At 41.8% G+C, this 26019-nt stretch overlaps 1 protein-coding gene across 3 annotated transcripts in view; it reads left to right on the top strand.

The window, feature by feature from the left end:
• hdac5 (histone deacetylase 5) overlaps positions 1 to 26019 on the top strand; it is a 57018-nt gene that overhangs the window by 17672 nt on the left and 13327 nt on the right. For all 3 annotated transcript variants that reach the window (XM_071474783.1, XM_071474781.1, XM_071474782.1), the window contains 13 exons: positions 12671 to 12757; positions 14830 to 15095; positions 15247 to 15391; positions 15497 to 15602; positions 17301 to 17434; positions 19924 to 20055; positions 20209 to 20318; positions 22210 to 22326; positions 23308 to 23419; positions 23611 to 23718; positions 23867 to 24060; positions 24167 to 24285; positions 24395 to 24590. In XM_071474783.1, coding sequence (XP_071330884.1) covers positions 12703 to 12757; positions 14830 to 15095; positions 15247 to 15391; positions 15497 to 15602; positions 17301 to 17434; positions 19924 to 20055; positions 20209 to 20318; positions 22210 to 22326; positions 23308 to 23419; positions 23611 to 23718; positions 23867 to 24060; positions 24167 to 24285; positions 24395 to 24590 — 1794 coding nt within the window. In that variant the 5' untranslated portion in view covers positions 12671 to 12702. The remainder of the gene's footprint in view (positions 1 to 12670; positions 12758 to 14829; positions 15096 to 15246; positions 15392 to 15496; positions 15603 to 17300; positions 17435 to 19923; positions 20056 to 20208; positions 20319 to 22209; positions 22327 to 23307; positions 23420 to 23610; positions 23719 to 23866; positions 24061 to 24166; positions 24286 to 24394; positions 24591 to 26019) is intronic.

Raw genomic sequence — 26019 nt, 5'->3', positions numbered from 1 at the left:
ATTTTCATTGGAGGGGTCTTTAAAGGCCAACATCAGCATGTTGACATGCTCATAATGAAATTATCAGCCTGATGTTTAGCAGGCATGAAGTTTGTTCACAAAGTGTGTTAGCATGTTACCATTAGCATAGTAGCACTTAAAGTGGGTGACATGATAATGACATTAGTTTTGCAGGTACCTGGTCATGAACCAGAAATCGGACAAATGTAAAATTTGACGTGATGATGATGTGAGATGAAAACTTCAGGATTCGTTCACTGGGACCATGAACGTCTGTGCAAAATTTTGGTGCCGATCTGGCAAACCGCCCACACTGTTTGACTGACAGCTGATCTCTGGGAAGTGCAGTACAGAAACATGACAGCGCTGAAAGCCTCCCCCTCCCCCCTCCCCCCTACACCTCCTCCACCCCATCCCAGAGCTGTAGGCTTACTGCTCCTGCTCTCCCTCTCTGTCTATTTTTATCTGTGGCTCCTCCTCCTCCCAGCCAGGCTATTTTCAGCTCTAGTCCCTCCATTAACCCCCCATCTCCTGTGTTAGTAAATGCCTCTTCTCTTCTCTTCTCTTCTCTTCTCTTCTCTTCTCTTCTCTTCTCTTCTCTTCTCTTCTCTTCTCTCCTTTAATCTTTTTTTAAAAGAAAGCAGCCAATGTCACAACAGAAACATGCAGTAAAAAAAAAAAAAAAAAAAAAAGGTGAATGAAGGTGAATGGAGGGATGGTTGCTGAAGGTGCGTCCCCGCTCCCTCTCTTTCATTGCTGATGTTGTGACGCTCACTAAAAATGAAATGAGCTGTTGTTGACTTTCTCTTCATCCCTCTAACTTCCTTTCCACCCAGTGATCTACTTTCAGTCTCCCTTGCTCGCTCACCCTCCTCTCTCTCTCTCTCTCTCTCTCACTCTCTCACTCTCTCTGCATTCATTCAGCAGCTCATACAGCGTCACAGACACACACACACACAAACCTGCCAGTGACTCTTAGACAGTGAATATTAGCTCTCTGACCAGCAGCTGTCTCTGGTCGCCCGTCTTGTCCTTTTTGTGTGTTTTCAAGCAAAGGGATACGAGGACATTTTTTGGGGGAGGATTTTAACGGTGCTGCTCGTCTTCTCCAGCTCAGCCTTCTTCTCCTCACATTTTCTTCTTTTTTTTTTTTAATTTTATTTTTATTTTTTATAATACTGCTCTCTCCCTCTCCCTCCTTCCTTCCATTTCCCTCTCACTGTCATTCTCTCAGCTCTTCGTTCTAATTTTGGAAGCATGGAACCTCGGGGAGCGCTCTCCCAAAGCTATTTACGTCCTTGCCTCTCCTCCTCCTCCTCCTCCTCCTCCTCCTCCTCCTCCTCCTATCCTCTCTTCTCCCTCTCGTCAGCCAGGAGGAGAACAGCATGAGGATCCTTTGATGCACCAGAGCAGGGGAATTCAGCCTCTCCTCGTCTCGGTATTTTTGTTGTGTTGTGAGCTGTGGGAAGCAGCGAAGAGGCTGCAGCGGCTCCCCGCTCTCGAACCAATCCCTTCCATCACATCTCAGCTTAATGGAAAGGCACAATTTTTCCTGGCGAGCAACCAGATTTCATTGATTCCCTCCCGGTCTTGGTTTCATAGTTAAGAGTCCGAGAGGATTTCCGTGCACCAGCAGAGGAAACAAACTTTTTTTTTTCCTTCCATCTGCAGCAGTGACTGGTACAACCCAAAACAGACCAGCCACTGTCACTGTCTCAGGAGCTGGCGAAGTGCTTTGCGTGGATCGGGACTCCAGGTGATGTAGACGATACTCGACGACCAGGAAGTCATATTTCAGACCATCTCTCAGCCGGTCCTGTCTTGAAAACTGGTGTTCCTTACATTTGATCTTCCACTTTTGATTCATTCCTAACGCCCTGCAGAAGAGGCAGATTTCTGGAACCTGTAGCTGAGGCTGCAACATTAGTAAAGAGGATGTTGTCTCAGTGACAGTGACTGGACATCACAGCAAAACACTGAAGAGACAGAAACAACAGAAGCTCCAAATCAAACCGGAGCCTGACCAGGCTACCTGTGCTGGCTCAGAGGAGGTCTTTTTTTTTTTTTTTTTTTTTTTAAGGAATTCATGATCATTTTTAGATCAATTTAAAGATCGTTTTACAATAAAGGAAGTTTTCAATTTAACCATCATTCATTCATTTTTGAAAGCACACTTCAATGTTTTGTTCCTCATCCTTGACAACTTGAATCCTAGCCATGGCAGTGTCTTATAAGAGGAACTGAGTTTTTTTTTTGTTTTTTTTTTAAGTGACAAAAGAGAACACTGCCTCTTGTCTTGGCATGCTGTTGCGTCCCACAGTGTCAGGATTGTGCGCCATGTTGCAGACCATCTATGAGACTGAGTCCTGTTTTTCTTCTGCAAGCACAGACAGCCACCACCAGCCTCTGGAGCTCCTGAGTGGCAACAGGGGCTCCAGTGCTGCCATGCCCACCACCGGTGAGTCATATCTGGGAAAGAGATGTGTGTGTGTGTATGTCTGTGTGTGTTTTGTGGATACAGCAGGATATAAGATTTGAGTCAGAGGTTTCAACAAACACAGAGTGAAGCTGTAAGATGCTGTTTGAGGTGAAATGGACAGATGCATGATGGTGTTTTTAAAACAACAGGAAGTTAGTTATTGTAGTTTGGGCTGCTCAGCAGCACGGACGGCGGCTGCAGCAGCAGCAGCAGTGGCAGTGACACACACAGCTCATTAAGGCACTTTAAAACCCTCAGCACCCAATTGCCGCATTTTCCGTCGGAGTAATAACTGAGTGACTGAGTACAGGGACATCACGCTCATGTTTTTAGATTGAGTTTGACTTGTACTTTCATCTTATATCATTATCTGTGTTCATCACAAATAAATGTCCTTACAAATCACAGTAAAGAAGACACTTCTTGCACCTTCAGAATGAGAAAAAGGATGAAAATGCCCCGGATGCTGCTCCATAAACCAAAGTTGTGCCTCGTCAGCTAACATTTATTTGGGAACATTTGAGACTTTGAACAACATTTCTTTTTTAAATGCCTGGTGCTCTTTGACCGGTTTAGTCATTTATCTAATGCTGAAACACATCTGGTGTGTGAGAAAGAAATTCAGCAGCTTCAGTGAGGCTCACGGCTGCTGAAAGATATCAGTGTGTGATGTGTAGGTTTAGCTGCAGTGTGGTCTGCTGGACAATGTGGTTGCCAGAGTGAGGTGAGCTGGGTTTGGGCTGTGGCTTGATGCCACCTCTCGATGCCAGGAGGTCGTTAGCTGGTACAGTCGGGACGCACATTCACTCTAATCTTCTTTTCGCAATTGCAGTGCTGGCTCACTGGCAAACCCAGGTCAGTGTATATGTGTGTTTGTGTGTGTCTGTGTGTGTTTGTTCAAACTTCACAGGCTCACATAGACTTGCGTATATTGGTATTGTTGGGGCAATGCATCCTCTGCAGCTGTTGCTCATGTTTTCATAGATTAGCCTCGTGTTTGCCGTTTACTAATATTGATCATACTCATTACATAAAACAGTTTTTCTGATGATGGTCCAGAGAGAGCGAGACATCAGCATGATCAGTAAATTGTGATGCTGAGCAGGAGCAGTGTGAGGGATATTCTTCTTTTCAAGACTGAAGTGACACTGTCCAACGCACCTACACAGAAGACATTTGGATGTGCGGATATCTTCATCAGTCTACATAGCCAGTGAGGACAAATCTACAAACTAATCTGAACAGAACTGTTCAAATCAGCGAAGTGAGATGTAATTCCCACTTGTACACGGAGTCAGGAGGTTGGTCTTGGATTACAAAAAACACCTGGGGCCTGGTTGGAACGTCCGCTGTCATACTTTATAGTGAATCAGCCATTTTACAGGGCTGTTTGAATTTTCAACTGTAAATTTCATCCACTGTATAGTAACCTACAGAACTGTACAGAAGATGCACACTACATCGATCAAGCTAAACCATCCTGCATTGCGGCCTGCAGAAGAAGAAGTCATCTCGCTAACAGGCTAGCTGCTAACGTTAGCTGCTTGCTAGTGTGATTTTATTACCCATTGAGAGTACCTGGGAGCATAATACTCCTGAGACGTCTTGACCATGCAGCAGCTTGTCTGCTCCTCTGCCAGATCAGCAGGATTTCAAAAATTATTATTAAAACTCCTGTCAGCACCATGTACGAAAACAACACAAACTGACAAAACAGTAAGAACTGACACACACAGAGTAGAGATTGATCTGTAGACACAAATTAAAACAAACATGATACATGAAAGATGTGTAAAAATGGCACGTCCTGTAAGATAGCATGTACTTTTATTTGTATTTTACATTTATGAGACAGTGATAATAATTATCATAAATATCCTACATATTATATAGTTATGTAGCAATTTAACATCCAAGTAGTGCCTGAAATGTATCAGTTGCTGTCTGCACTTATACCTGAGCGAGTCTCATATGTAGCAAACAGTGTGAGGAGGCTGAGTGAGCTTACAGTCTGAACACAGCACTGATCACCAGCTGAATGTTTCCACATTAACATTCATTTGGAGCAATATTTACTTTTTTTAATCTTTGTTTTTATCTCTGGTTTGCTGTCCACTGACTGATGAATGAAATATGTGACTCTTTATAATAATAATAATTATGATAATAGCTTTATTTATGTTACACTTTTCTAAACCAAGTTACACAGTGATTCACAGAAAAACAGAACCAGATAAATGAGAAGGCCAAAGAGCCTGAGCATAGTAGAATTGAAGACAGTAAAATTAATAAGAGCAAGTAAAAAGAGTAGAACAGCCTAAAGAAAAACAAACGTTCAAACGTTCTTCAAAAGGATCAGACAATAGGTAAAAAGATGCAATAGAATATGTATCAACAGTAATATAAATAAAACACAAAGGCAGACAAACTGTTACGTTTAAGAAGAGATTTAGAAGAAGTTTATGAGTTAGAGCATTGAAAGGCTTGAAGATCTTATGACAATCTTTTTAGGTAGAATCTCAATATTATTGTGACACTTCTGACTGGAAGTTGTGAGTCGTACCTTTTCCTAATTTGGATGTTTGCATTGTTATTTATTTATGTGAGTATTTTAATTTGAATGTTCAGTCGCTGCCCCGGCTCATCCCACTTAATGTTTCCCCCAGGTCTCATAGCAGGCTGGCTGTTTAACAGTTGACAGTGGGCTGGTTAGCAGAAACTGAATTTTGAGAATTAAATATCTCAATATGGCACCTTTTTTAGTGACGTGATCTGTACGATTCATCTGAAAAGTAGATCATATGTCAAAATAAGATCAGACAAGGCTGTCAGATTGCCCACCTATATCGTTCTAACGTTTTCTGTCTGCTTTTTGGTGGCAGCCATATTGTTTATAGTTGGTTTAGCTGCCTGTTGCTGTTTGAATTGAGGTGAATGAAAGTGATGAGACTGAACCAAAATATTAAAGCTGCAGGTCGTAAAACCAAAACAAAGCTGAAAGTTGCTAGAAGGCACCATACAGCTGAGGGGAACTATGGGGGTTGGGTGGTAGTGATTTACACACAGCCACTCACACCATTGTTAACATGAAGATATTGATCAGCACATACAACAGTGTGTACACATAGATTGAATCAGATGCTGTCAAAGACATTAAGCTTGGCGCAACACAACAGACAGTATCGGTGGATGACCTACAGTCTGCAAGCCCATAATACTTCTGACCCACCCCTCAGTCTCTATAGCAACGCTCCAAATGTGACTCCTCTCTCTCTAAGCTTCTAATTTGTCTAAAGTACACACAGCCATTATACTATTTTTACCTCACTCTCCGTGTTGCTCTGTCTTTTCTCTCCCTCCCTCCCTCTCTCTCTCTCTCCTGACTTTTTTTAGAGTGTTTTGCAGGGCTGACGTCATAGTGCCTATTTTCTTTTAGCAGCGCGGAATGAACAAGTTGGGGAGAGAAAGAAGAGAAAAGAGGAATATGGGTTTCCAGAAATACCTCCCAGCAGCAGCAGCAGCAGCAGCAGTAGCAGCAGCAGCAGCAGCAGCAGCATTTTAAAATAAGAGAAACAGAGAAAAAGAGAAAAGTCCTTCAAGCTGGATTTTTAGCAGCAAAAAATCTTGGCCAGCACTTAATGTGACATGTTTGACTCTGTGGATGTTTGCTGGATCACTGCATTTGTAAAGATGACATGGATAACGTTCCTGTCAAGGCCAGATGGAAGAAATTCCCAGTTGGTGGACCGTAGTAAAGAACTGGTGCGTTCCAGCGGTCCAGTACAAAAAAAGCAAAAAAAGTCTTTACCTCATTAGTTAGACTCACTAGTAACTGAAACTGTCGTCATCAATCATTAATCATCTCATCATTTATAGTTGAGCAGTTCTGGATCATTTCTGTTTTGTCTGTGCTGATTATTTTACAGTCAGTCTGTTGACGATGACTGAAGTGGCTCATGTGAGCTGAATGTTATAGCATCTTTTACAGACAGGGATAAAATAGCCTTTTTAAAAAATTAAAAAACATTCATTATAAGTTAATGTTGTTTCTCAGAGTCCAAGTTCACATTTTAAGTGCTTGTTTGGTTTTGACCAGCAGAACAAAACCCCAGAGATTCAGTTTCCTGTCAGAGATAATGAAGATATATTCATTCATATTTTTAGTAAATATTTACATTTGAAAAGCTGAAACCACTGACCTTTGCTTGAAAAATCACTTGAATGATTGCCAATTACTTTTCTGTTGATCAACTAATGGATTAAATGACTAAGCCTTCAGCTCTAGTTGAATATAGACAGCATTAGAGCTGCCGATTGAGCTTCAGTACTTCCTGGGTCCTGACTGAAATCTTTGTCTTGAAACACAGTATCAAAAGTTGTTGAGCTACAAATGTTGTGTCCTACGCTCGGCCTTGTTTGTGTTCTTTTTCAATAGCTTGGGGTTGATGTTATTAGTCTCATTATCATCGCTCATTACAGTATTTATAAAGAACAACACAGGTTGTTGTCTGTCACACTTGGACATGGTTAAGCGCTCATCATGCTACAGGTAGAGGCGACTGGAATTTATTGGTTGTCTTTGGTGCAGCTGTCACATGGGGACTGTATTGCTGCATTGAAATGCCATTGCATATACACCTGCATATACACCTGGCAGCCTAAAGATGTCTTTATTTGCTCTAATTTTATAGTTTTATTAAATATTATTTTTATCACCATGTAACATTTTTGCCCCCCTTCTTCACTACCTTTTAAAAATGTAACACATCAGTCACAGTGAGTGGCCATTCACCTGCTGCAGGAAACATATGGTCTCATTCCAGCCACTGGAGTGTGTGTTACTGTGGCGGTTTTTGCTGCTCTATCTCAACCTGGTTAATGTTGCTGTTTTCTTCATTATAGTGATGAACTACTCACTGCACATTTACTCTGGTTCTGCTCCAGCGCTCAGAGCTCTCTCCTCCTTTATTCCACTGTTGTTTACGCACCATTTAGATCTGATAGTGACTTTAGCTTAGCAGTTAGCGATGGCTTCCCTCTCTCGCTCTCACCCTCCTGTTTGTTCTTGTTTCTTGGATCAACAAATGAACTCGTTCATAAGATTGTGATGTTAATTGAAACCTCAGCAGTGCCTGCTCTCTCACCTTCGACACACAACTCTGCTCGCTCATCAGATCTGCTCCAGTCGGTGCCCGTCTGTGCACACAGTAGCCTTCAGTGGTGAAAGGCTGTTTACTTGTGACATGTAACCGATCAGGTGCAGGATGCTGACTACAGACAGGGACAGGCAGCTGCATCAGAGCCAAAGTAGCACATTTCTAAATCAATTAATCTAATCAGCAGTCGATTTAAAAAAAAAAAAAAAAAAAAAAGATTCTGAAAATCTTAAATGCTGAATATTGGATCTGATAATCATCCAGGTCGATCAATCAACATGTCAAACAGCAAGGTTTGAAGCTTTCTCTAGAACTGCTCAGCCTAAAAAACTTCACAGTTAACACTGCACCTCATTGGCTCCTCAGCAACACATCAGCAAGTCTGAAGTCGTCAGATGAGCAGCTGTTGAGAAAATCGAAATACAGACAAACAGACAGAGATTCCTTCATTTATAGTTAGCTGTAATTATTACACCCTCAAATATAAAGTAACCTCCCCCCCTTTTTTTTTTTTTAAATGTCTTATATTGGAGCCAACAGTGGATCCTTTCTCTCCGGAGCAGTACAGTTTTCTTCTGTTCATTCAGCTTCAGCACTGCGCCTACCTCTTGTAATGTTTGGGAAAACCCTGGATATTTTCTGATATAAAATAAAACTGACTGAATTTTATTCAGGTAGATTTCTTCTACAGCTGCCGGTGTGCAGACAGAATATCATACTGATAGAGTGCCTTTTTACCTACTTTGTAAAAGGACTTTTTATGTTCTCAGTGTGAGGGACTTTTCATCTGGTTCCAACATATGGTTTTACATTTAATTATCCAATACTTTGGTTTAAGACCAAATAAACCTGAAAAATTAATGAAATTACTTTCAACCTCAGCTGCACTTTGTGTTTAAGTGCTAATTAATAAATCATGAAAACATTTTATAGACCAAATGATCAATCAGTTAATTGAGATGAAGGTTAATTGGAAATAAAACTAATAGTTGCAGCCTTATAAAAACAAAATAGCTTTGATGCCGGTTTATGGAGGAAGGCTTTATTACAGCTCCAATCAGACCTGACTGATGCAAACATGGTTTATTCATAGTCTTTACAAAATCATTTCAGCCAACTATGTGAAAAGTTGTCCTTGTTATTTAAAAGTCTCCTGTGTTGTATTAGCACTGAGGTGTAACCAGCAGCCTGTGCAGGGTCTTCTGATGGGACAAACAGTCTGTCATTCATTCTTTTCACCGTCTCTGTCCCGGAGCCTGAATTACTGTGTGTAACTGTGAGCTGTGGTCAGTTAAAGACTGATATGATTGACTGAAAGGTTGCCTCATCCCCGCCTCTTCATCAGAACAGTGTGTGTGTGTGTGTGTGTGTGTGTGTGTGTATATGTGTGTGTGTTTACCAGACTATAAATGTCTTCAGTTTGACGTCAGACCCTTGCTGCTGTGGAATGCTGCTCTGTTGCCAAACGGACTGTTGTACACACACTCACAGACCAGTCTCTCACATACACACACACACACGCGCACACACTGAGGCAGTGTGTGTGTTGAAGTGGAAAGGGAGACACGTGCGTCACAGTGAAATGCCAGAATATTTGTTTAGGTAATTTAGACGTGAGTGACTGTACACACACACACATACACACACACACACACACACACACACACACACACACACACACACACACACACACACACACACACACACAGCTCTCAGTTTTTTTTTTTTGGTTTCTACCAACTTTTTCTTGCAGCAGCCACAAACCAGAAAATCCGAAACTGGACTGCTTCTTTGTGTGTGTGTGTGTGTGTGTGTGTGTGTGTGTGTGTGTGTGTGTGTGTGTGTGTGTGTGTGGGTGTGTGTGTGTGTGTGTGTGGGTGGGTGGGTGGGTGGGTGTGTGGGTGTGTGTATGGGAAAAATAATCTTTTCATCCCACAAGATTTTGTGGGAATAAAATTCAGGAATAAAATCCGAGCCTCTACACTCAATGTAGATACAGAACATGTTCCTCGTGTCACAGTCTGAGGTCAAAGGTCAAGGATGTGAAATCTGTCCTTGTCTAACTGCTCACAATCCTCCAGCACAGAGCTAATCATCTTGGCCTTATTGTCGCTGTTTGTTTAGCTTTGATGAGCTTTGAACCCACGTGGGACGCAAGAGCAGAAAGGGCGTGCCAATGAGTGGGAGGTGACCAATCAGAACACCTTCGTATAAAAAGATCAAAGGTCAGACTTCTCAGTAGGTATGTCCTAATTGAATTTCCTCCTGGCCAGCAGACAGGAAATATCCTGACGTCCAACATGCTGCAGGGTGTTGACGGCTTCCAGGATGCAGCCTGATTCACTAGCATAATCGCCCATGACCAGGAGAGCGTACCCGCCACAGGTCTATGGCAGGTCAGGGTCACTGCTCTGCTCAGGGGCTCGTTGGTAGAGTAGGTGCTGATGGTGATAGGATGCTAAAACCTCCTGCTCTCTCTCTCTTTTCACGTTTCCCTCTGTATATGTTTCAGTCTTTCTCTGTTTGTCCCATCTTTGTATTTGTGTGTTAACCTGTTGGCTCGTGACTTGTTGAGTCTCTGTGCTGCCAAGAGCCAACCTGAAGAAATAGTCCAAATGACATTATACAACCTCTCTCTGACTCACTCACACACATACACACCCACACACACACGCAAACACACATATCCAGTGATCAGTCTAAGCTGATTGGAGCAGCTAAGCTGATTGGGGCTTCCGATCCGAGTGCTGCTGAGTCTTAGCATCGTAGCTTACACATGAATACTGTAAAAACCTAAACTGTCACTCACAGAAGGTGTGTTTGCATCCACCTGTTTTTCTGCACAATTTTCAATTTGCACATAAGACGCATGAGTGAGAGTTAAGGAAAGTTTTTATGCTTTTATGGCTGAAGAGGAAAAAGTCGATTTATCAAGACAAAAAGTTACAAAGTGCAAGAGAAACAGACTTAAACAATTAATGATGTAGATGAAGAATGTAACTTAAACGTCCTGTCGAGAGATGAAAAATGAAAAATTTCACTTTGATTTGTACAAATCTTTTAATTCTGTCATCTTGTGGCACCTCTTCTTCTACAGTGGTTAAATGGCTCTGGCTTGAGAATTAGCACCAACCAAATATGAATGTTAATATATAAACTCCTAATGTTTGCACAACAATAATAGACGTTGTGTATATGACATATATGCGTGAATTCATGTTGAGCTAAATGTGGATGGAAGCTGGTCTGTAGAGAGTGTGATGTCAAAACAATCCATGCATCAAAATGAAGACATCTGCAATGTGAGTCCTGCAATACTGTCATGCTCAAAATGCATAGGAGTCAGTGGTGTGAGCAGTGTTGTGTGAATGCCACATTCATAAGACAATATTTAGAATATATTACTCATATCAGGAAATCTAACAGAGTAAGTTATGAAATACATTTTAGGACATGTATTCTGTAATCTGTACTGGGATACATGTTAAGATTAAGACAGTGGGGATTGATTTTGTATGTGGAGACACTGGAGGCCACATGTGTACTATATGGGCATAGCACAAACACGAAAGCTTTTGATTTGGTTTTCTTCTTGGTGTCTGTAGAGGTTGACATCATGCAGTGTCCTTCACACTTCTCCCCATCATTGTAAACACCAGTCTCCACAGATAATCCTTGTGCCATGTCAGAACCTCTTACTCATCTGTTTTCCAATGCAAGGCTGCGTAAATAGATGATGGTGCATAGTGTAATTCTTTTAGGACGGCCACTGCACCCTCCTATACTGGTAGTATGAGTATGACTCATCCTATACCTCCTGCTGCAGCTGTGTTTCCACCTGCTGATGCTCTTGTACCCTCTCTCATCTTTATAAACTCTCACAATGTGCTTTCTTACTTGTTCAGGAGTTTTCTTACCATGTGGAGCCATGTGAAAACTCACAGGTCATTTTATAACCTTGTTCATGCAATTAGTCTTAATGAGAAACCACGGGCAAAGTCTAATGTATTGCGGTGATCACAGGGAACCTGACTTTGTAGTGATATTGCACAGGGGTGTAATCGATTTGTTGTATTCTGCAAATGAAACAAATACCTACATTGCAGGGTGCATTTTTGGGATTTTTGCTACAGAATCGTAGCATCCAATTTACACATTCCTGAAGACTTTACTAACAGAGATACTTCACAAGGTTTAATGGTGCAACCTGATCTAGTAAATCACTTATTTAAAACTAGCCTGTAGTTAAACAAGAACTGAGGTAGAAATGGATTTATGAATATCTGGTACGACCCAGGTGACCACACAAAGCCACTGAAGACTGAAGCTTTTATTCCACTGACAGACTTTATAATATGTTGAATTTTGACTTGATGAGTTCCCACATCTTTCTTTTGATCAGGTGAAATGTCAGCTAATGCCACTCTGTTGCCTGAAGCAAGAAATCAGTATTAATTTGTCACAGTGATTCGTCCAAGTGGTCGCCACAAACCCACATCAGTGCACGGCGGTGAATTTGTCACTGATTGAAGGACTGAAGGACTTTTCCTGCAATACACTAATTTCTATGAAGCAAGAGTGCTCTGTCTTTTCCTGCAGAACTTCCTTTCCTTTGTTCTGTATTTATTTATTTTTTCAGTTTCCACATCCTGATATAAATAACAGCAGCCTTCTCTGACAGTCTGTCTCTATTCATTTGTGTGGTACATTTCTGCAGTGTCCTTTAGCCTAGCCACACTGAATATAGGCTAGGCTAATGCCAAGGTAACATTAAGGTAGTTCTAAGTCAGTGCTGCCTAGCGCTAGGCTAATGCTAGGCTATTTTTAGGTGGCGAGACGCTGTGTTCCTCACTTTCTTACAACACTATCACAGCTCATCTGAATAAAATGCGAACTGCCTTTGTGTGCGTGTGTGTGTGTGTGTGTGTGAAATGAATTATGTAATAGTCTGCTGTATCCCTGACAACATTTTCCAGACTAATCAATCACTCATTTTTCTCTCTTTCTCTCTCTCTCTGTTCCTCCTTCCTTGCAGTAGTGGAGGTGAAGAGCAGCTTCCCGTCGGGCATGCAGAGCCCAGTAGGAGCAGCAAGCGAGCACAGAGGAGGAGGCGGTGAAGGCGGTGAGTAAGGAGTCCTCTACGAGTCCTTGAGGGGTAGGTCCACGTCTCTGAAAGGGGTTTGATTAAATGGGTCAGATGCTTCCTAAAAGTGGATCAGTGGCATTTGGAAGAGGTTTTAGGGGATTCTTTCGGTGGGTTTGAGTTTTGCTTAAAGGAATTCTTCGAAGACTGCATAAAAACAATCAAAGCTCTCTCGAACTCTGTCAGATAATTCAGTCACATAATTAGCCCTCCAGTGGACCTCAGATCTGTGCAGCAGACACAGGGGTCCTGTAGGAGGTACCAGTCAGAGTCTTCAAGAAGAGCCTGTTTATAGATGTTGGGGACTGGTGCTTATGTGTCTCAGAGGGTGTGGAGTTGGACAGAAGTCAGAACTCAGACCAGACCTCTGTCGCCCACTCCTCATCTCTGCTTGAGGCCAGCAGCTCCAGGCCGCACTAGCCACTACTAGTATAACACAGCCCAGTCTCCGAGTGAACTGTTTCTGTTTCTGTCTCTATGACTCTACTCGTGCTACAGTTACACTACATTTTAGCACTTATTATGATTTAGTAATTATTTTGTCACTTGTGTCCACGGAAGCTTCTGTTCAGCAAATATTACAGAGTTTCAGTTGAAGCTGTTTTTATGGTTCTGTTAAACGGTTCTTCAGCCACTGAAGCGGTTCCCAGGGGTCTTTGAGGGTGTAATGGCCTGTCCCCACCTCCTTTCTGTTGTTCAAGTTGGGGCTGGGTCCAACAAATGTTGTAGTTTTCCTGACAATCAGCCAAGCTTGTGGACTTCTTTGAGGTTCTCTGTCAAGCTCGCGCAACAGCATGAGCGAAGTGAGCAACATTACTATCATTATTGCTGCTTGATAACATTGTACTTGGGTACAACTCAAGTACAACTCAACTTGAGTGTTTCGAACATATCCTCTGTAGTGTGTTGAAGATCCTTCCATAGGATTTTGTTGGTCTTTCAGAAGTATCATAGGTCTTAAACAGCTTTCACTAAGTTCTCATGGTCTTTTTGGGCATAATCATCTTTTGAGCAGTTTCCATTGATCAAATCAAATCAAGTTTTATTTATATAGCGCTAAATCACACCAGAAGTTATCTCAAGGCACTTTCCAATTGGAGGAGGTCAAGACCTTCTCTATAAAGTATAGGAAAGAAAGAGACCCAACAATTCCCACTGAGAGCAAGCACTTGGCGACAGTGGCAAGGAAGAACTTCCTTTAAAAGGCAGAAACCTCTGCCTCGACTAGTTGGGTGAGAGAGAGAGAGAGAGAGAGGGAGAGACAGGGAGAGACAGGGAGGGAGGGAGGGAGAGACAGGGAGAGACAGGGAGGGAGGGAGAGAGAGGGAGAAAGAGGGAGACAGACAGAGAGAGAGAGAGAGGGAGGGGGAGAGAGAGATACACTAATGGTAGTAACAGTTAATCTGTAACAATTGATCTTTCAGTGGCGTCATTCGTCTCTCGAGTTTCACAGTGGCTCCAGAAAGGCAGAACTAATTAGTTTCCAAATTCTTAGAAGCCACTGCATCCATTTACCTTAGATACCCAGGTAAGTAGGTAACCAGCTAGCCTCGTCCGGCCTTTCTCAAGCCACTTTTGCTGGTTTCAGGGTTCAGCACAGTTAGGGAGGAACCAAAACAAAGGAAACAGACCCAAACCAGGCTGCTGCAGGGAAGTTGGTTTAATGGATGAAAACAGGCCGATGGGTTGACAAGCAGGCAGACACAGGAAATGCAAGTAGCGGACACATAGGAAAACACACAGGAACATAAACAGAGGGCAAATTTAAATACTTGCTGAGGTGTTGAGGAAACAGTGAACATGTGTGTGAGTGGGCAGGCAAGCTCAGGTGAAAATGGAAAACAGGTGAGCAGATGGATATGGAGCCAGGAAGAATTTACTAAACAAAAAGGACACAATTAAAGTCAGAAAAATAGAAAATACAGTCATGAAAGTTAAAATGAATGTAAAAAACATTAAGCAAACTGGCAGAAAGATGTAAAAACACAACTAAATCAGTAACTTAGTCAGGATGAGTAAAGTTGACTTCTTGTCTGTTGCTGCTTTTCCAGGTGGGAGTCCAGGAGAAGGCCCAGGAGGAGGAGGAGGAGGGGGAGGAGGAAGCCCGGTGGACCTGCGGACAGAGCCCAGGGTGGGGTCTCTTTCTGGGGGTGCAGCGGCGGTGGACACGGCACTGAGAGAGCAGCAGCTGCAGCAGGAACTGGTCCTTCTTAAACAGCAGCAGGAACTGCAGAAACAGCTGCTGTTTGCAGAGTTCCAGAAAAAACACGAAGTGCTAACAAGACAACATGAAGTCCAGCTGCAGGAGCACTTGAAGGTAGATGGTCATCAAGTTAGTCTCAGGAACTACAGTGTGAGCTAATCGACAGGGCAGCAACCTTCAAAACCGACTTTCATCTCTGATTTGGTGGTTAATTAGTCATTCCAGGACTCACTCAGTAAAATGTGTGTGTCTCTGTGTGTGTAAGCAACAACAGGAGCTGCTGGCAGCAAAGCGGCAGCAGGAGCTGGAGCAGAAGAGGAAACTAGAGCAACAAAGACATGAAGAGCAGGAGAAACAGAGGCTGGAGCAGCAACTGCTGCTGCTGAGGAACAAGGAGAAAGGCAAAGAGAGTAGGTTACACCACCACCACAGATATCACTACTATGCTGCAAGTGTCTGCAGTGTAGTGTGTAGTGTGTCCTGATTGCTGACTGCAGGTGTGTGTGTTTTGGCAGGTGCCATTGCCAGCACTGAGGTGAAGCTGAAGCTCCAGGAGTTTCTTCTCAGTAAGAAAGAGCCTGGTCCTGGTGGACTGAACCATTCCTTCTCCCCAAAGTGCTGGTGAGGAATCAGAGAGCTCCACCTGTCTCTGGACAGACCAGACACATCATTGTAACATTAGATTTTCAGTCAGTTTCAAACTAAATTCCTCAACTTTATTCTAGAAATTGTGTTTTTTCATATTAATGTAAATGAGGGCTGCATTCTCAATCATTTTTTGCTGGCAGTGACAGATATTCTGTCAAACTTACTTGCAGAGTGCGCCATCAGGAATGAGTCCTAAAAACCAGTTCCCTCGTCCCTAAGTCACAGTTTTTTTGAATGGGTTTTTGGTTAGATGAATGAAACAGAAAAGTTCTGTGGTTAACACAAGCTCAAAAAATGTTCATGTTTTATTCTTCAACATAAAATGCATAAGTAAATACACCAGTCGTGATTTCTTTAAGCTTTCATGTCTCTTAAAAAAGGCTGGTTACTCGCCAGTCCACCTTTACAGCCTTGTTGTGTTTATACTCGTGCTTTTGCAAACTGTTGCTAACTTTATAGGAGGAAGGGCTTTTGAAGAAGAGCTCGGAGCCAAATCAAACTACAAGTTGAAGTTTAATGGTGGTGAGGTTCAAGTCATGTGACTGTGGTGCAGTTCAGTTATAGCTTAACATTAGCTTTTTGCTTCTGGTGATTGTATTTAGGTTTCAAAAATTGTAAAGTGGTGTTCATTAATTAAGATTATCCTGCTGAAGAAAACCTTTAAGTATCATAAACTGTTGTTTGTCACACATCTTATTTTCTGCGGTAATCCAAAAGCCAGTGTAAAAATCCCATTGGCTTTTTGTCGAGGGAACCAGGGTGATGCTTACATCTGGGTTAGCCTTCAAAAATAAGTCATCTCTGCAGCAGTCTACGCCGGTCTTAGCTACGTCCAACTTCGTGATTTGAATTAACACTGAGTGCACCAAACCTGCCTGGTGAATAGATGTGAATACATGCAAAACATTGATTGTTGCTAAGCAACAGACTCTAACTTCTACCTTCAAGCAAGCTGAAAGAAGCTGGAAAATTTGGGCAGTCAGCACCTGCAGGATGGGGGCAGTGCCACGTTTCTGTCGGATGCCATAGTTGAGGGCAGAGCTCCTTGATTATCTCACTGTCCATGTTTTGTCTGATCACGGATGATTCGTTCTCCTGATCATGCCATTTTTTTATTTATTCTGTAAACAAGACATGCTGCCATTGTTGTTTTTCTTCTTGGTTGTGTGATCAATATTTTTCCAGTTGCTATTACCTTGGATGCAAATTTTCAAATTTTCAAATAATAAAGGCTTATCTTATCTTATCAGTTATTTGACTTATCACTAACTGTTCCTATGATTGACTGACTCACCTGAAGCTGTTACACCAAGTTTCCTAATGAGATGAAGCAGTTGTGTGCAAGGACAGGAGACAGAGCACATTTATGAGAAGCCGCTCTACTTACAGTCCTCTGACACCGACGGTTTTTTACCCACAGCGTTAAGTCGCCATTAACCCCAAGATCACTGAGTCTTTGTAAAAGAACAAGACTCCATAGAGTTAAAGCCCAGAACCTCACAAATAAAATAGCATGTATAACATGTTAGGTACAAAATGAAGCAGAAGTTCACTGAGCTTGTTTGACAGAAAACAACCTTTAGTGCAGCAGTTAATTACTTGATATTGTGAAACTGTTTTACCAGCCAGCTAATTGGCTTTGTCTTTGTGTTGATGTTTGTGTGTCTGCAGGGGAGCCCAGCACACCTCTCTGGAGCAGAGCTCTCCTCCGCAGAGTAACACACCAGGAACTCCTCCCTCCTACAAACTGCCCCCACTGCTGGGGAACTATGAGAGCAAAGATGATTTCCCACTCCGCAAGACGGGTAGGAGACACAGACTGAGGCTCAGAGGCACACAGAGACAGAGGATGAATGTGTTTGTGTGTGTGTGTAAGATTGTCACTCTTCATAGTTTGATGAAAGACAATGCGGAGGTAGAATGTGGAGGGTGGTGTGTTTATATATATGTGTGTGTGTGTGTGTGTGTGTGTGTGTGTGTGTGTGTGTGTGTGTGTGTGCGCATGTACCTGCTTTGATGACTCAGTCTGACTCACCACTGAAGAGGTAGCCCAAACCTGGTGATAAAACACACACAGACTGTTATAGGCACATCTGAAACCATGTGAAAGCATTTTCTCTGAACATGTGAGTTCAGAGGTCGGAGGTCAGGGTGTGGACGTGGATCTGTCCTGACAGTAACCTTCACTAACTATAACCAGAGACAGTTGAGATAGGAGACGGTTCATTTTCAAATATTTCCAGTAACTGTGTCACATGGGTTTCTCCACCTCCCGCCCCTTCAGGAGACCAGCAGCAGGTCTGAGTCTGTTCACTCCAATGGGAGAAGAATAGATTATAACTGATTCTGTCTCCTCATATTCAGGAAAATAAATATTTGATCCTTTTTTCACAAGCCACAGATCTTCTGAACATTTTGACATCAAAATAACATTTTTCAGACATATCAGGAGAAAATTAACTTTATTTAAGACCTGTCTCTGTCTCAGCAACACACTCTCGTGAGGTTTGGTAGCACAGATCTTTTCTCTCTGTCGGTTCTGGTCTGGTTTCACTGCTGCAGACGTCACTTAGCAAATAGAGAGGTGTAGAATGACTAAAACTTAATAATACTATTACTGTTATTATCATGTAACTGTTTTTGGAGTGAAAACAGAGAGTGTTATTACACTGATATGATCTTGTACTGGGTTGATCAGAAATTAAGCTGTATCTTCTTGTATTGTGTTGTTATGTTTTAACATGAACAAGCAGTCACAACTATGCCCACTTAATACCAGTGCCACTGCCTGTAATGTGGTATCTTCCGTGTCGAGTATCTTCGCTGTTACTATTGCTATGTCTGTCAAACTCTCCATCTTTACTGATAATGGTGATCAAAATCCACTTGCTTTTGCACATTTTCAATTTGCGGATAAAATACCTGAGACACAAGAAGTTAATTCTTTCTATTTAAAGTTGAAATATTGCAACATCAAAAAAAGTTTTGTTTTTTTTACTACTGTTTATCTAGAAGTGCCCAACTCCTAATATCAACGTACTTGTAGTGGATGGAAATATACATTAATCAGCTTTTTTTTTTTTTTGTTCCTGCATATTTTCTGGAAATCCAGATAAAATTCCTTCCTTGATTTCAAACAAATACACAAAAGCGGGTTCCTACTTTCTAGCTGTTGATAATAAAGAAACAGCATTGTTCTTGTGTTGCAGTTTAGAGCTAGTTAGTCTTAGCATTAGAGTATAGTATGAGAAAAAAAATATTAGCTAGTTGCTTTAGTTAGTTGTTTTTGCCCCAACAGAACAGCCCATTTGGCAGCTTATCTTGCGTGCTTGTTTTTGTTTTCAAATTGTTTATTTTTAAACTGTGTATTTTTAAAATTACAAGAGAAAGGGCTTTAAAGATTATGACAGATTGGTAAAAGTAAGACTCTCTGTGATAATTGTGACTGTGTTTGCTGGAACTTGAACTTCCCCTAATTGAATAAAGAGAGGGACAGAATCACTCACGCTAACCAAATTTAGATAGCATCCAGGACTAGCCCCTACACTCAGCAGCAGGAAGCTTCTTTCTTTTGCACTGTTTTCCAGACACATATCACATATGCACATATCAAAACAGCCGACCGTCAGGTCTTATTTAGCAGCACTGTGGGCAAATCAGATGAACTGCAGTTCGGCTTATTTACATCTGCACCTCTGTTTTCTAGGTAATTACCTTGCTAAAATGAAAAATTGCAGCGTCATTATTAGTTAATATCCTCTAATATGTCCTGGGATACTGTACCCAGGCCTCTGCAGTCTTACACATGATAATGAAAATGGATGGATTTATAGCAAACATTTAGAAGAGCTCCTTGCTCTTCACCTTGACTTTTAGACCAAAGCCACCTTAAAATGCACCTGCTGTTGCTGCTCATCCAGCAATCAAGCTAGCCAGCCAATATGCGCAGCCAGCCAACAAGTGATGGAGGATTACAGCAGTCTGCTGTGGGCAAATCACCAGGCACCTTATATACCCCCAATAAAAACTCTGCCAAACAAAACACTGCACATCACAATAGAATATAAAACACAAGAGATACAAAATGCTAAATAAATGACAATAAGACATAAAAATGACAAGATTAAAAGCTCAAAAACCCACAAGCAACTAGAACTTTCACCTTCATAAAGAAAAGACTGTAATATAACACAGTACGCTTCAAGTCATCATTGATTTTTTTTGGCTCCAGGCTTAGTAGTTTTCACAGACCTCTCTCTCACTGTCTCTCTGGGTCTCTCTCTCTCTCGTCCAGTCTCAGAGCCTAACCTGAAGGTGCGTTCGCGGTTGAAGCAGAAGGTGGCAGAGAGGCGGAGCTCTCCACTTCTTCGCAGGAAGGATGGAACTGTGATCAGCACCTTTAAGAAGAGAGCCATAGAGATATCAGGTGAACACACATCCTTACTCAAAACAGAGGAATTAAGCACAAAGACTCACTCTAAATGAATTCTTCAATAACCAATCAGATGCTTTATTAATTAACTTGAGGATTACTTCTTCTCTCTCTCTCTTTGTGTATGTGCTTGTGTCTCTCGACCAGTCTCCTCTCTCTGTAACAGCGCTCCAGGTTCAGGTCCCAGCAGTCCCAACAGTTCCAATACAGCCATCGCCAATGGCAACACGGGATCGGTCCCCAACATACAGACTGAGGTATACACACAACCACACAGACATTTTTATTTTGAAATAAGTTAACTCACCGATTCATACAGGGACTGGTTTCATTTTTACAGTCATCCACTCATCTGCTCACAGTGTACACACAACTCGAGGTCGCCACCTACAGGTCATGTGGTTTAAGAAAAGTCAAGTCAGTTCAATTATGTGGTTTAAAAACATTTAAAAACAAGTGAGGACCAAAGTGCTTTACACACCAATTTAAAATACATCAAAACAGAACAGAAAACAATAGATAAATAAATGTATCAGGCAGAAATGAAGCAATTTTATAGTTATAATAATCAAGGAGACTGAAGACAGGTGTTAGATGAGGAAGACCTGACAGTGACAGAAACTGTTCCACAGTCTGTGAGCAGAAAAAACTGGGAACGTGTAATGGTAATAATGAGGATGTGTTCAGTGTGATTCGCAGCATTTCTGTATTTGGTTTTGTTTTCTGTTTTTTCAAAGTGTTTCTATGGTTGTGTTTTACTGTTGCGCAGCACGGTTCTGTATCTGGCTTTGTTTTATGTTTGTGCATTGGGTTTCTGTATTTGGTTATAGTTTCTGTTTTTGCAGTACATTGTGTATTTGGTTGTGTTGTCAAATTGGTGAAGATGCTTTCTTCATTTGCTTGTATTTTGTCTATTTGAATGGACATCATTTTTCCAAAAGACCAAAAGTAAAAGAAAAATCTCCTAGTAATGACAGAGTTTATAAATGTATAAATCTCAATGTGGCTGAGGCTCAAGAAAACAGGGAAAAGGTTTTGGCCATCTGTTAACATCCTTAAGACAATGTAGAAGAGACTGAAGAGCATGTGCTTTGTTTGGTTTTAAGGGGAAACTTAGCTGCATGTCATCAGTGTTAAAAACTGTTGTTTTTATATTCTTTAAAAACAGATTCTAGCAAATAAAATGCAAATTAAAAAGGAACCATGGGGTAAAACATGAGAGACAGCAGCAGAACAGGATTTTAAATTATCATGTCTGTGTTGTAGATGATAAACATGCTATTTTAAGGCCTTACCTTTAGTGCCCAATACAAGTTTGAGACTGACCTTAGCTTTAGTCTTAGCAGAGATGACTCACTGCTGCAGCGGATCGTGAAACCTGACTGTAATCTGCAATTTGACAAAATGTTGTTGTGATCTCAACAAGGAATATGTTGTTAAAAGATAACTTTTTTCCAGGACTGTAGATAAATTGAGATTGACAGGAAGCTGGATCTTGGTTTGGTGTTTTTTATTATTAAAGGTTGAACGATGGCGTGCTTGAAGGAGGATGGGACACCACCATTGATTAAGTTGTGTTGAATGTGATTACATACCGGGCCCAATAGTATCAAATACTAATGAAGGCTACATGGAGTTATGGCCAGTGAGCAAGTAGTAAGCTCCAAAGCTAACAAGAGTCACACTGATGCTCATGCTGATGGACTAATGCTCTTATTGCTAATTAAAGTGCAGTGAAAAGTACAGTTGTTGTCGTCATCATGTTGGAGTGGTTTGTTTTTGTGTTTCTGCACAGAACCACGTCTTTATCATTGTGGATTATGAGGCTTGTAAATGCTGACTCACAAGCATCATCATTTATCCCAATAAGTGCAGGTTAACTTTTATATGAGGTCTGAAGTGGAGTGTAAACAGGAAGTGGTATAAAACAGCTGGACCGTTCTGGTCACTCTGTTTAATAGGGATTATTAAAGATGCATACAAGCAGCTCTGGAGAGAGGCTTCAGAGTGAAATGACTTGATTTCAGAGAGATACTCTCAGTCACTGTGTTTACAGTAAATGGTAAAAACAATAGTTGTCATAGCAACCTAAGATTCCACAGAGCAACACATGTAAACTGACCAGTCTGCCCTTCTGTCTGTCTGCAGCTGAGGTCTCTCCATCAAACGCTTGGGGCTGATGGGACATTGAGTCCTCTGAGTCTCTACACTTCGCCCTCCCTGCCAAATATTTCCCTGGGGCTCCCTGCGAACACACACATCACGGTTGGTCAACTTAACATACACAAAAACATACAGGTGCACACAAATGCGTCCTGTGCATAACCAGTTCTCTATAGAAAATATTGTACCACCAGTAGCTAGCTATGGTGAGCTAATGCTAATATTTGGTTGACACCTTTGTCTCCAGTTGACTTTTTCATGTTTCCATTTGATTTGTTTTGAACTGAGAACCCTGTGAAGTCTTTAATATGGACTCAATGGCTACATTATGATATGATGCTAAAAGAATGAGGCTAATGCTACATGTCATAGACAAGACGTTAGTATCCTCGCCAGCTGATGGCGGTGGAAGACATGGAAACAAGGAGTAACATTACAGTGTAAACCTAGTTAGTCCTAGTATTATAGCAATATTTTTTTTTTTATCAAAAATGTAATTATAATGGTATTTGTTCTATCCACTGGATTTTTTAGATGCTTACAACACAATGGTTAATTACACTTTAGAGAAAAGGATTTGAGGATGAGGAATAACTGATACCTTTTACCAGTTTAAAACTGTCTAATGCAGGTTTGGAGTTGCTGGAGTGTAAACTGCAGTTCAAATAATAAACAGGACAGAGCCACTATGATTACTGGACACGCTGATGTGCTCCTTCAGCTTGTGGGTAACATTAGGTTACTACTGTGGATGGAGAGCTCCTTATCTGTGCAGCCTAACTGAACTGAAAACTCATCAGTTGGAGGTTCAGTTCCCTGTGAATCTGTCAGGTGCATGTGAATTAGTATCTTTGTCACACATACTAATGACATGTATATTATATCTTCATAATGCTCTTCCAGGTTATCTTCACTATATTGGATGTAATATTTACATTTATTTGATCATTCAGAGAATCCCTATGAAAGTTACTCTACATGTTTGTCATTTACTCATTTTATTACAACCTGGGACCAAGGATGTCACATGCAAAGTGATTGTGTAGTGTGCAGTAACCATGGTAACACCTTGTCCCACTCCAGGCCCCCCAGAAGCTGTCTACCCAGCAAGAGGCTGAGCGTCAAGCCATCCAATCACTGCGAGGAGGCGGAGCTCTGACAGGGAAGTTTCTCTCCACGTCCTCCCTACCTGCAGGTATGTTTTACCATGCTTCATGATTTAATGACTTGTCAGGCTTTAATTGTTACATTATAGCATAATATGTTACACACATATGAACTTAAGTGTGGTACAGTGTTTATGTACATGGGGGAAACAAAAGACCGAATCTGAATTAGTTTTCTGTTATTTGGAGCCTGTAAAAATGTATTAATGTTTCTTTGCAGGGGTGGGGCACGATGCAGAGACGCCCAGCTCTCACTCTGCCCATTCCTCATTACTGCAACATGTACTACTACTGGAGCAGGCCAGACAACAGACGGCTATGCTAGCTGGTATACACACATACACACACACACACACACACACACACACACACACACACACACACACACACACACACACACAGTACACTGAAGTCATCAACGACTGTGTCCACCCGGAGTGTCCAATTCATCTTTTTGCTTTGACCCTCCCTCTCAGTCCCCATGTACAGCCAGTCGCCATTGGTTACAGCAGAGAGAGGTGTGTCCAGTGGCATGCGGGCAGTCAGCAAGCTGCCTCGTCATCGCCCACTGGCTCGTACCCAGAGTGCACCTCTGCCCCAGTCCCCCCAGGCCCTTCAGCAGCTGGTGGTTCAACAGCAACACCAACACTTCCTGGAGAAACACTACAAGGTACACATGTATACACACACACACACACACACACACACACACACACACACACTCACACATTTACAAGTGAACACTCTTCTAAACTATCATTACATTGGGTGTGTAGATGCTATCGAAGGGGGCTGAACTTCCCAGGCCACCACCCACCCACCCAGAGGAGACAGAGGAAGAGCTAACAGAGACCAATGACATGCAGGAGGATGACGGAGGGATGGGCCCTCACAGGTGTGGCATGTCTGATAACCAATCAGTGACTGATTAACCTTCATCTTTATCTTTCTCTATATATGTAATTGTAAACACTTAATGTTGTTTGTAACTCTGTTGTAATCAGGCTTCAGAAGGAGGGGTCCGATGACAGCACACCCTCCTCTGAGCGACTGGCTGTGCACTTGAAGGGCGAGGAGGAGCGTGGGGGCATGCACGTGAAAGGGGAGAGTACTGAGAGTGAGCTGGATGAAGAGGAAGAGGATGAGGACGTCATCCAGCTAAGGGAGGGTGACGAAGAGGAGAGTGGGAGCTACACACAGGTTTGTGACTGAACGTGCTGTTTAACCTCAATAAGTCACAGTGTGTCTCAGTAGCTTCACACACTCCCCACATCCACTGATATCCTATGACAGTGATTCACAGCCAGAGGAAACATGGACAGATTGTAAAGTAGTTCAACTAATTTGGCAAAAATAGGAATGAAAAATGGGAGTTGTTCTGATACTGATACTGATCCTAGTATTGAAAATGTCTCAGATACTGCCCGAAATACCAGATCAGGTATCGATGAGTACAATATGTGCTGATCCAGTACCATGTAATTTATTAATAAACTTTATACAGAAGTTTCACACTCGGATAAAACAGCATTATTCCTGGAAGGCACAGGACGTAGTGCTGCAGAGCAACTGGCAACGACTGTTTTAGAGCAGCGAAGAAGAACTCATTTCCTGTAAATAGTATAACATTAGATGTGAGCAAAACGCCAGCAATTCGACAACATGTTGCTCTGGAAAGTCCCAACATTAAATAGGCAACGTGGATTATTTATATGGCTTTAATTTTAGAGGTGTAGTGTAGAAGTGTTATTTATCCCTAGATTATTTTTTTTATGACTGACAGTCAATTAAATAATAAAAGGAAGATTCTGTAGCATTTACAGAATTGATACCAATCATATCACATCCATACAGCATTAGTGGTATACAGCAGTTACATCTTCTGATTGGTACACAGAATCAGCCCAAACACAAGTTCAAACAAAAAATGTGATCGGAGCATCCCTCCATTATCTACACCACTTATCCAATTCCAGCCAATCCCAGCTGACATTGGACAGGACACAGAGCTGACATATAGAGACAAACAACCTTTCGCCCCCACATTCACACCTACGGGCAATTTAGAGTCACCAGTTAACATAACGTGCATGTCTTTGGACTGTGGGAGGAAGCCAGAGAACCTGGAGGGAACCCACACAGACACGGGGAGCACATGCAAACTCCACACAGGTCCACCAGATTCAAACCCAGAACCTTCTCACTGTGAGGCGACAGTGCTAACCACTGCACCATTGTGTCTCCCTGGAGCATCTCTAATGATTTAATTCAAAAATATATCCACACAATATGTGTTTAGGAGGATGAAAAATTGGTGTAAATTTCTTGTCACACTGATCAGTAAGCTCCTCGCTCACATATTTCTGTTGAGAGTCACCAGTTAGCAGAGAAGCTGAAATAGTTTGATAGCTAAGAGTAGTGGATAAATGCTTTGAAGAGCTAAATAGTTCTCAAAGACCATTTCTGTTACAATAGTTGATTAAATAAAAAGCTAAATATGTTTAAACAGTTTGAAATCTTAGTAACGTAATGGATGATTTGAAGTGATTATGATGAACACGTCCACTTTAAAACCAGTTGGGATAAAAACATTTGGGGCATAATGGGTGGGTTAATTAGAGGATACTCG

This window comes from Trachinotus anak, unplaced genomic scaffold (genome assembly GCF_046630095.1).
Source record: "Trachinotus anak isolate AG129_WGS33_773 ecotype Australia unplaced genomic scaffold, CSIRO_AGI_Tana_v1 ptg000003l, whole genome shotgun sequence".
NCBI lineage: Eukaryota > Metazoa > Chordata > Actinopteri > Carangiformes > Carangidae > Trachinotus > Trachinotus anak.
The sequence above is the reverse complement of the archived record's forward strand: the minus strand, read 5'-3'. Positions and strand labels throughout refer to the sequence as shown.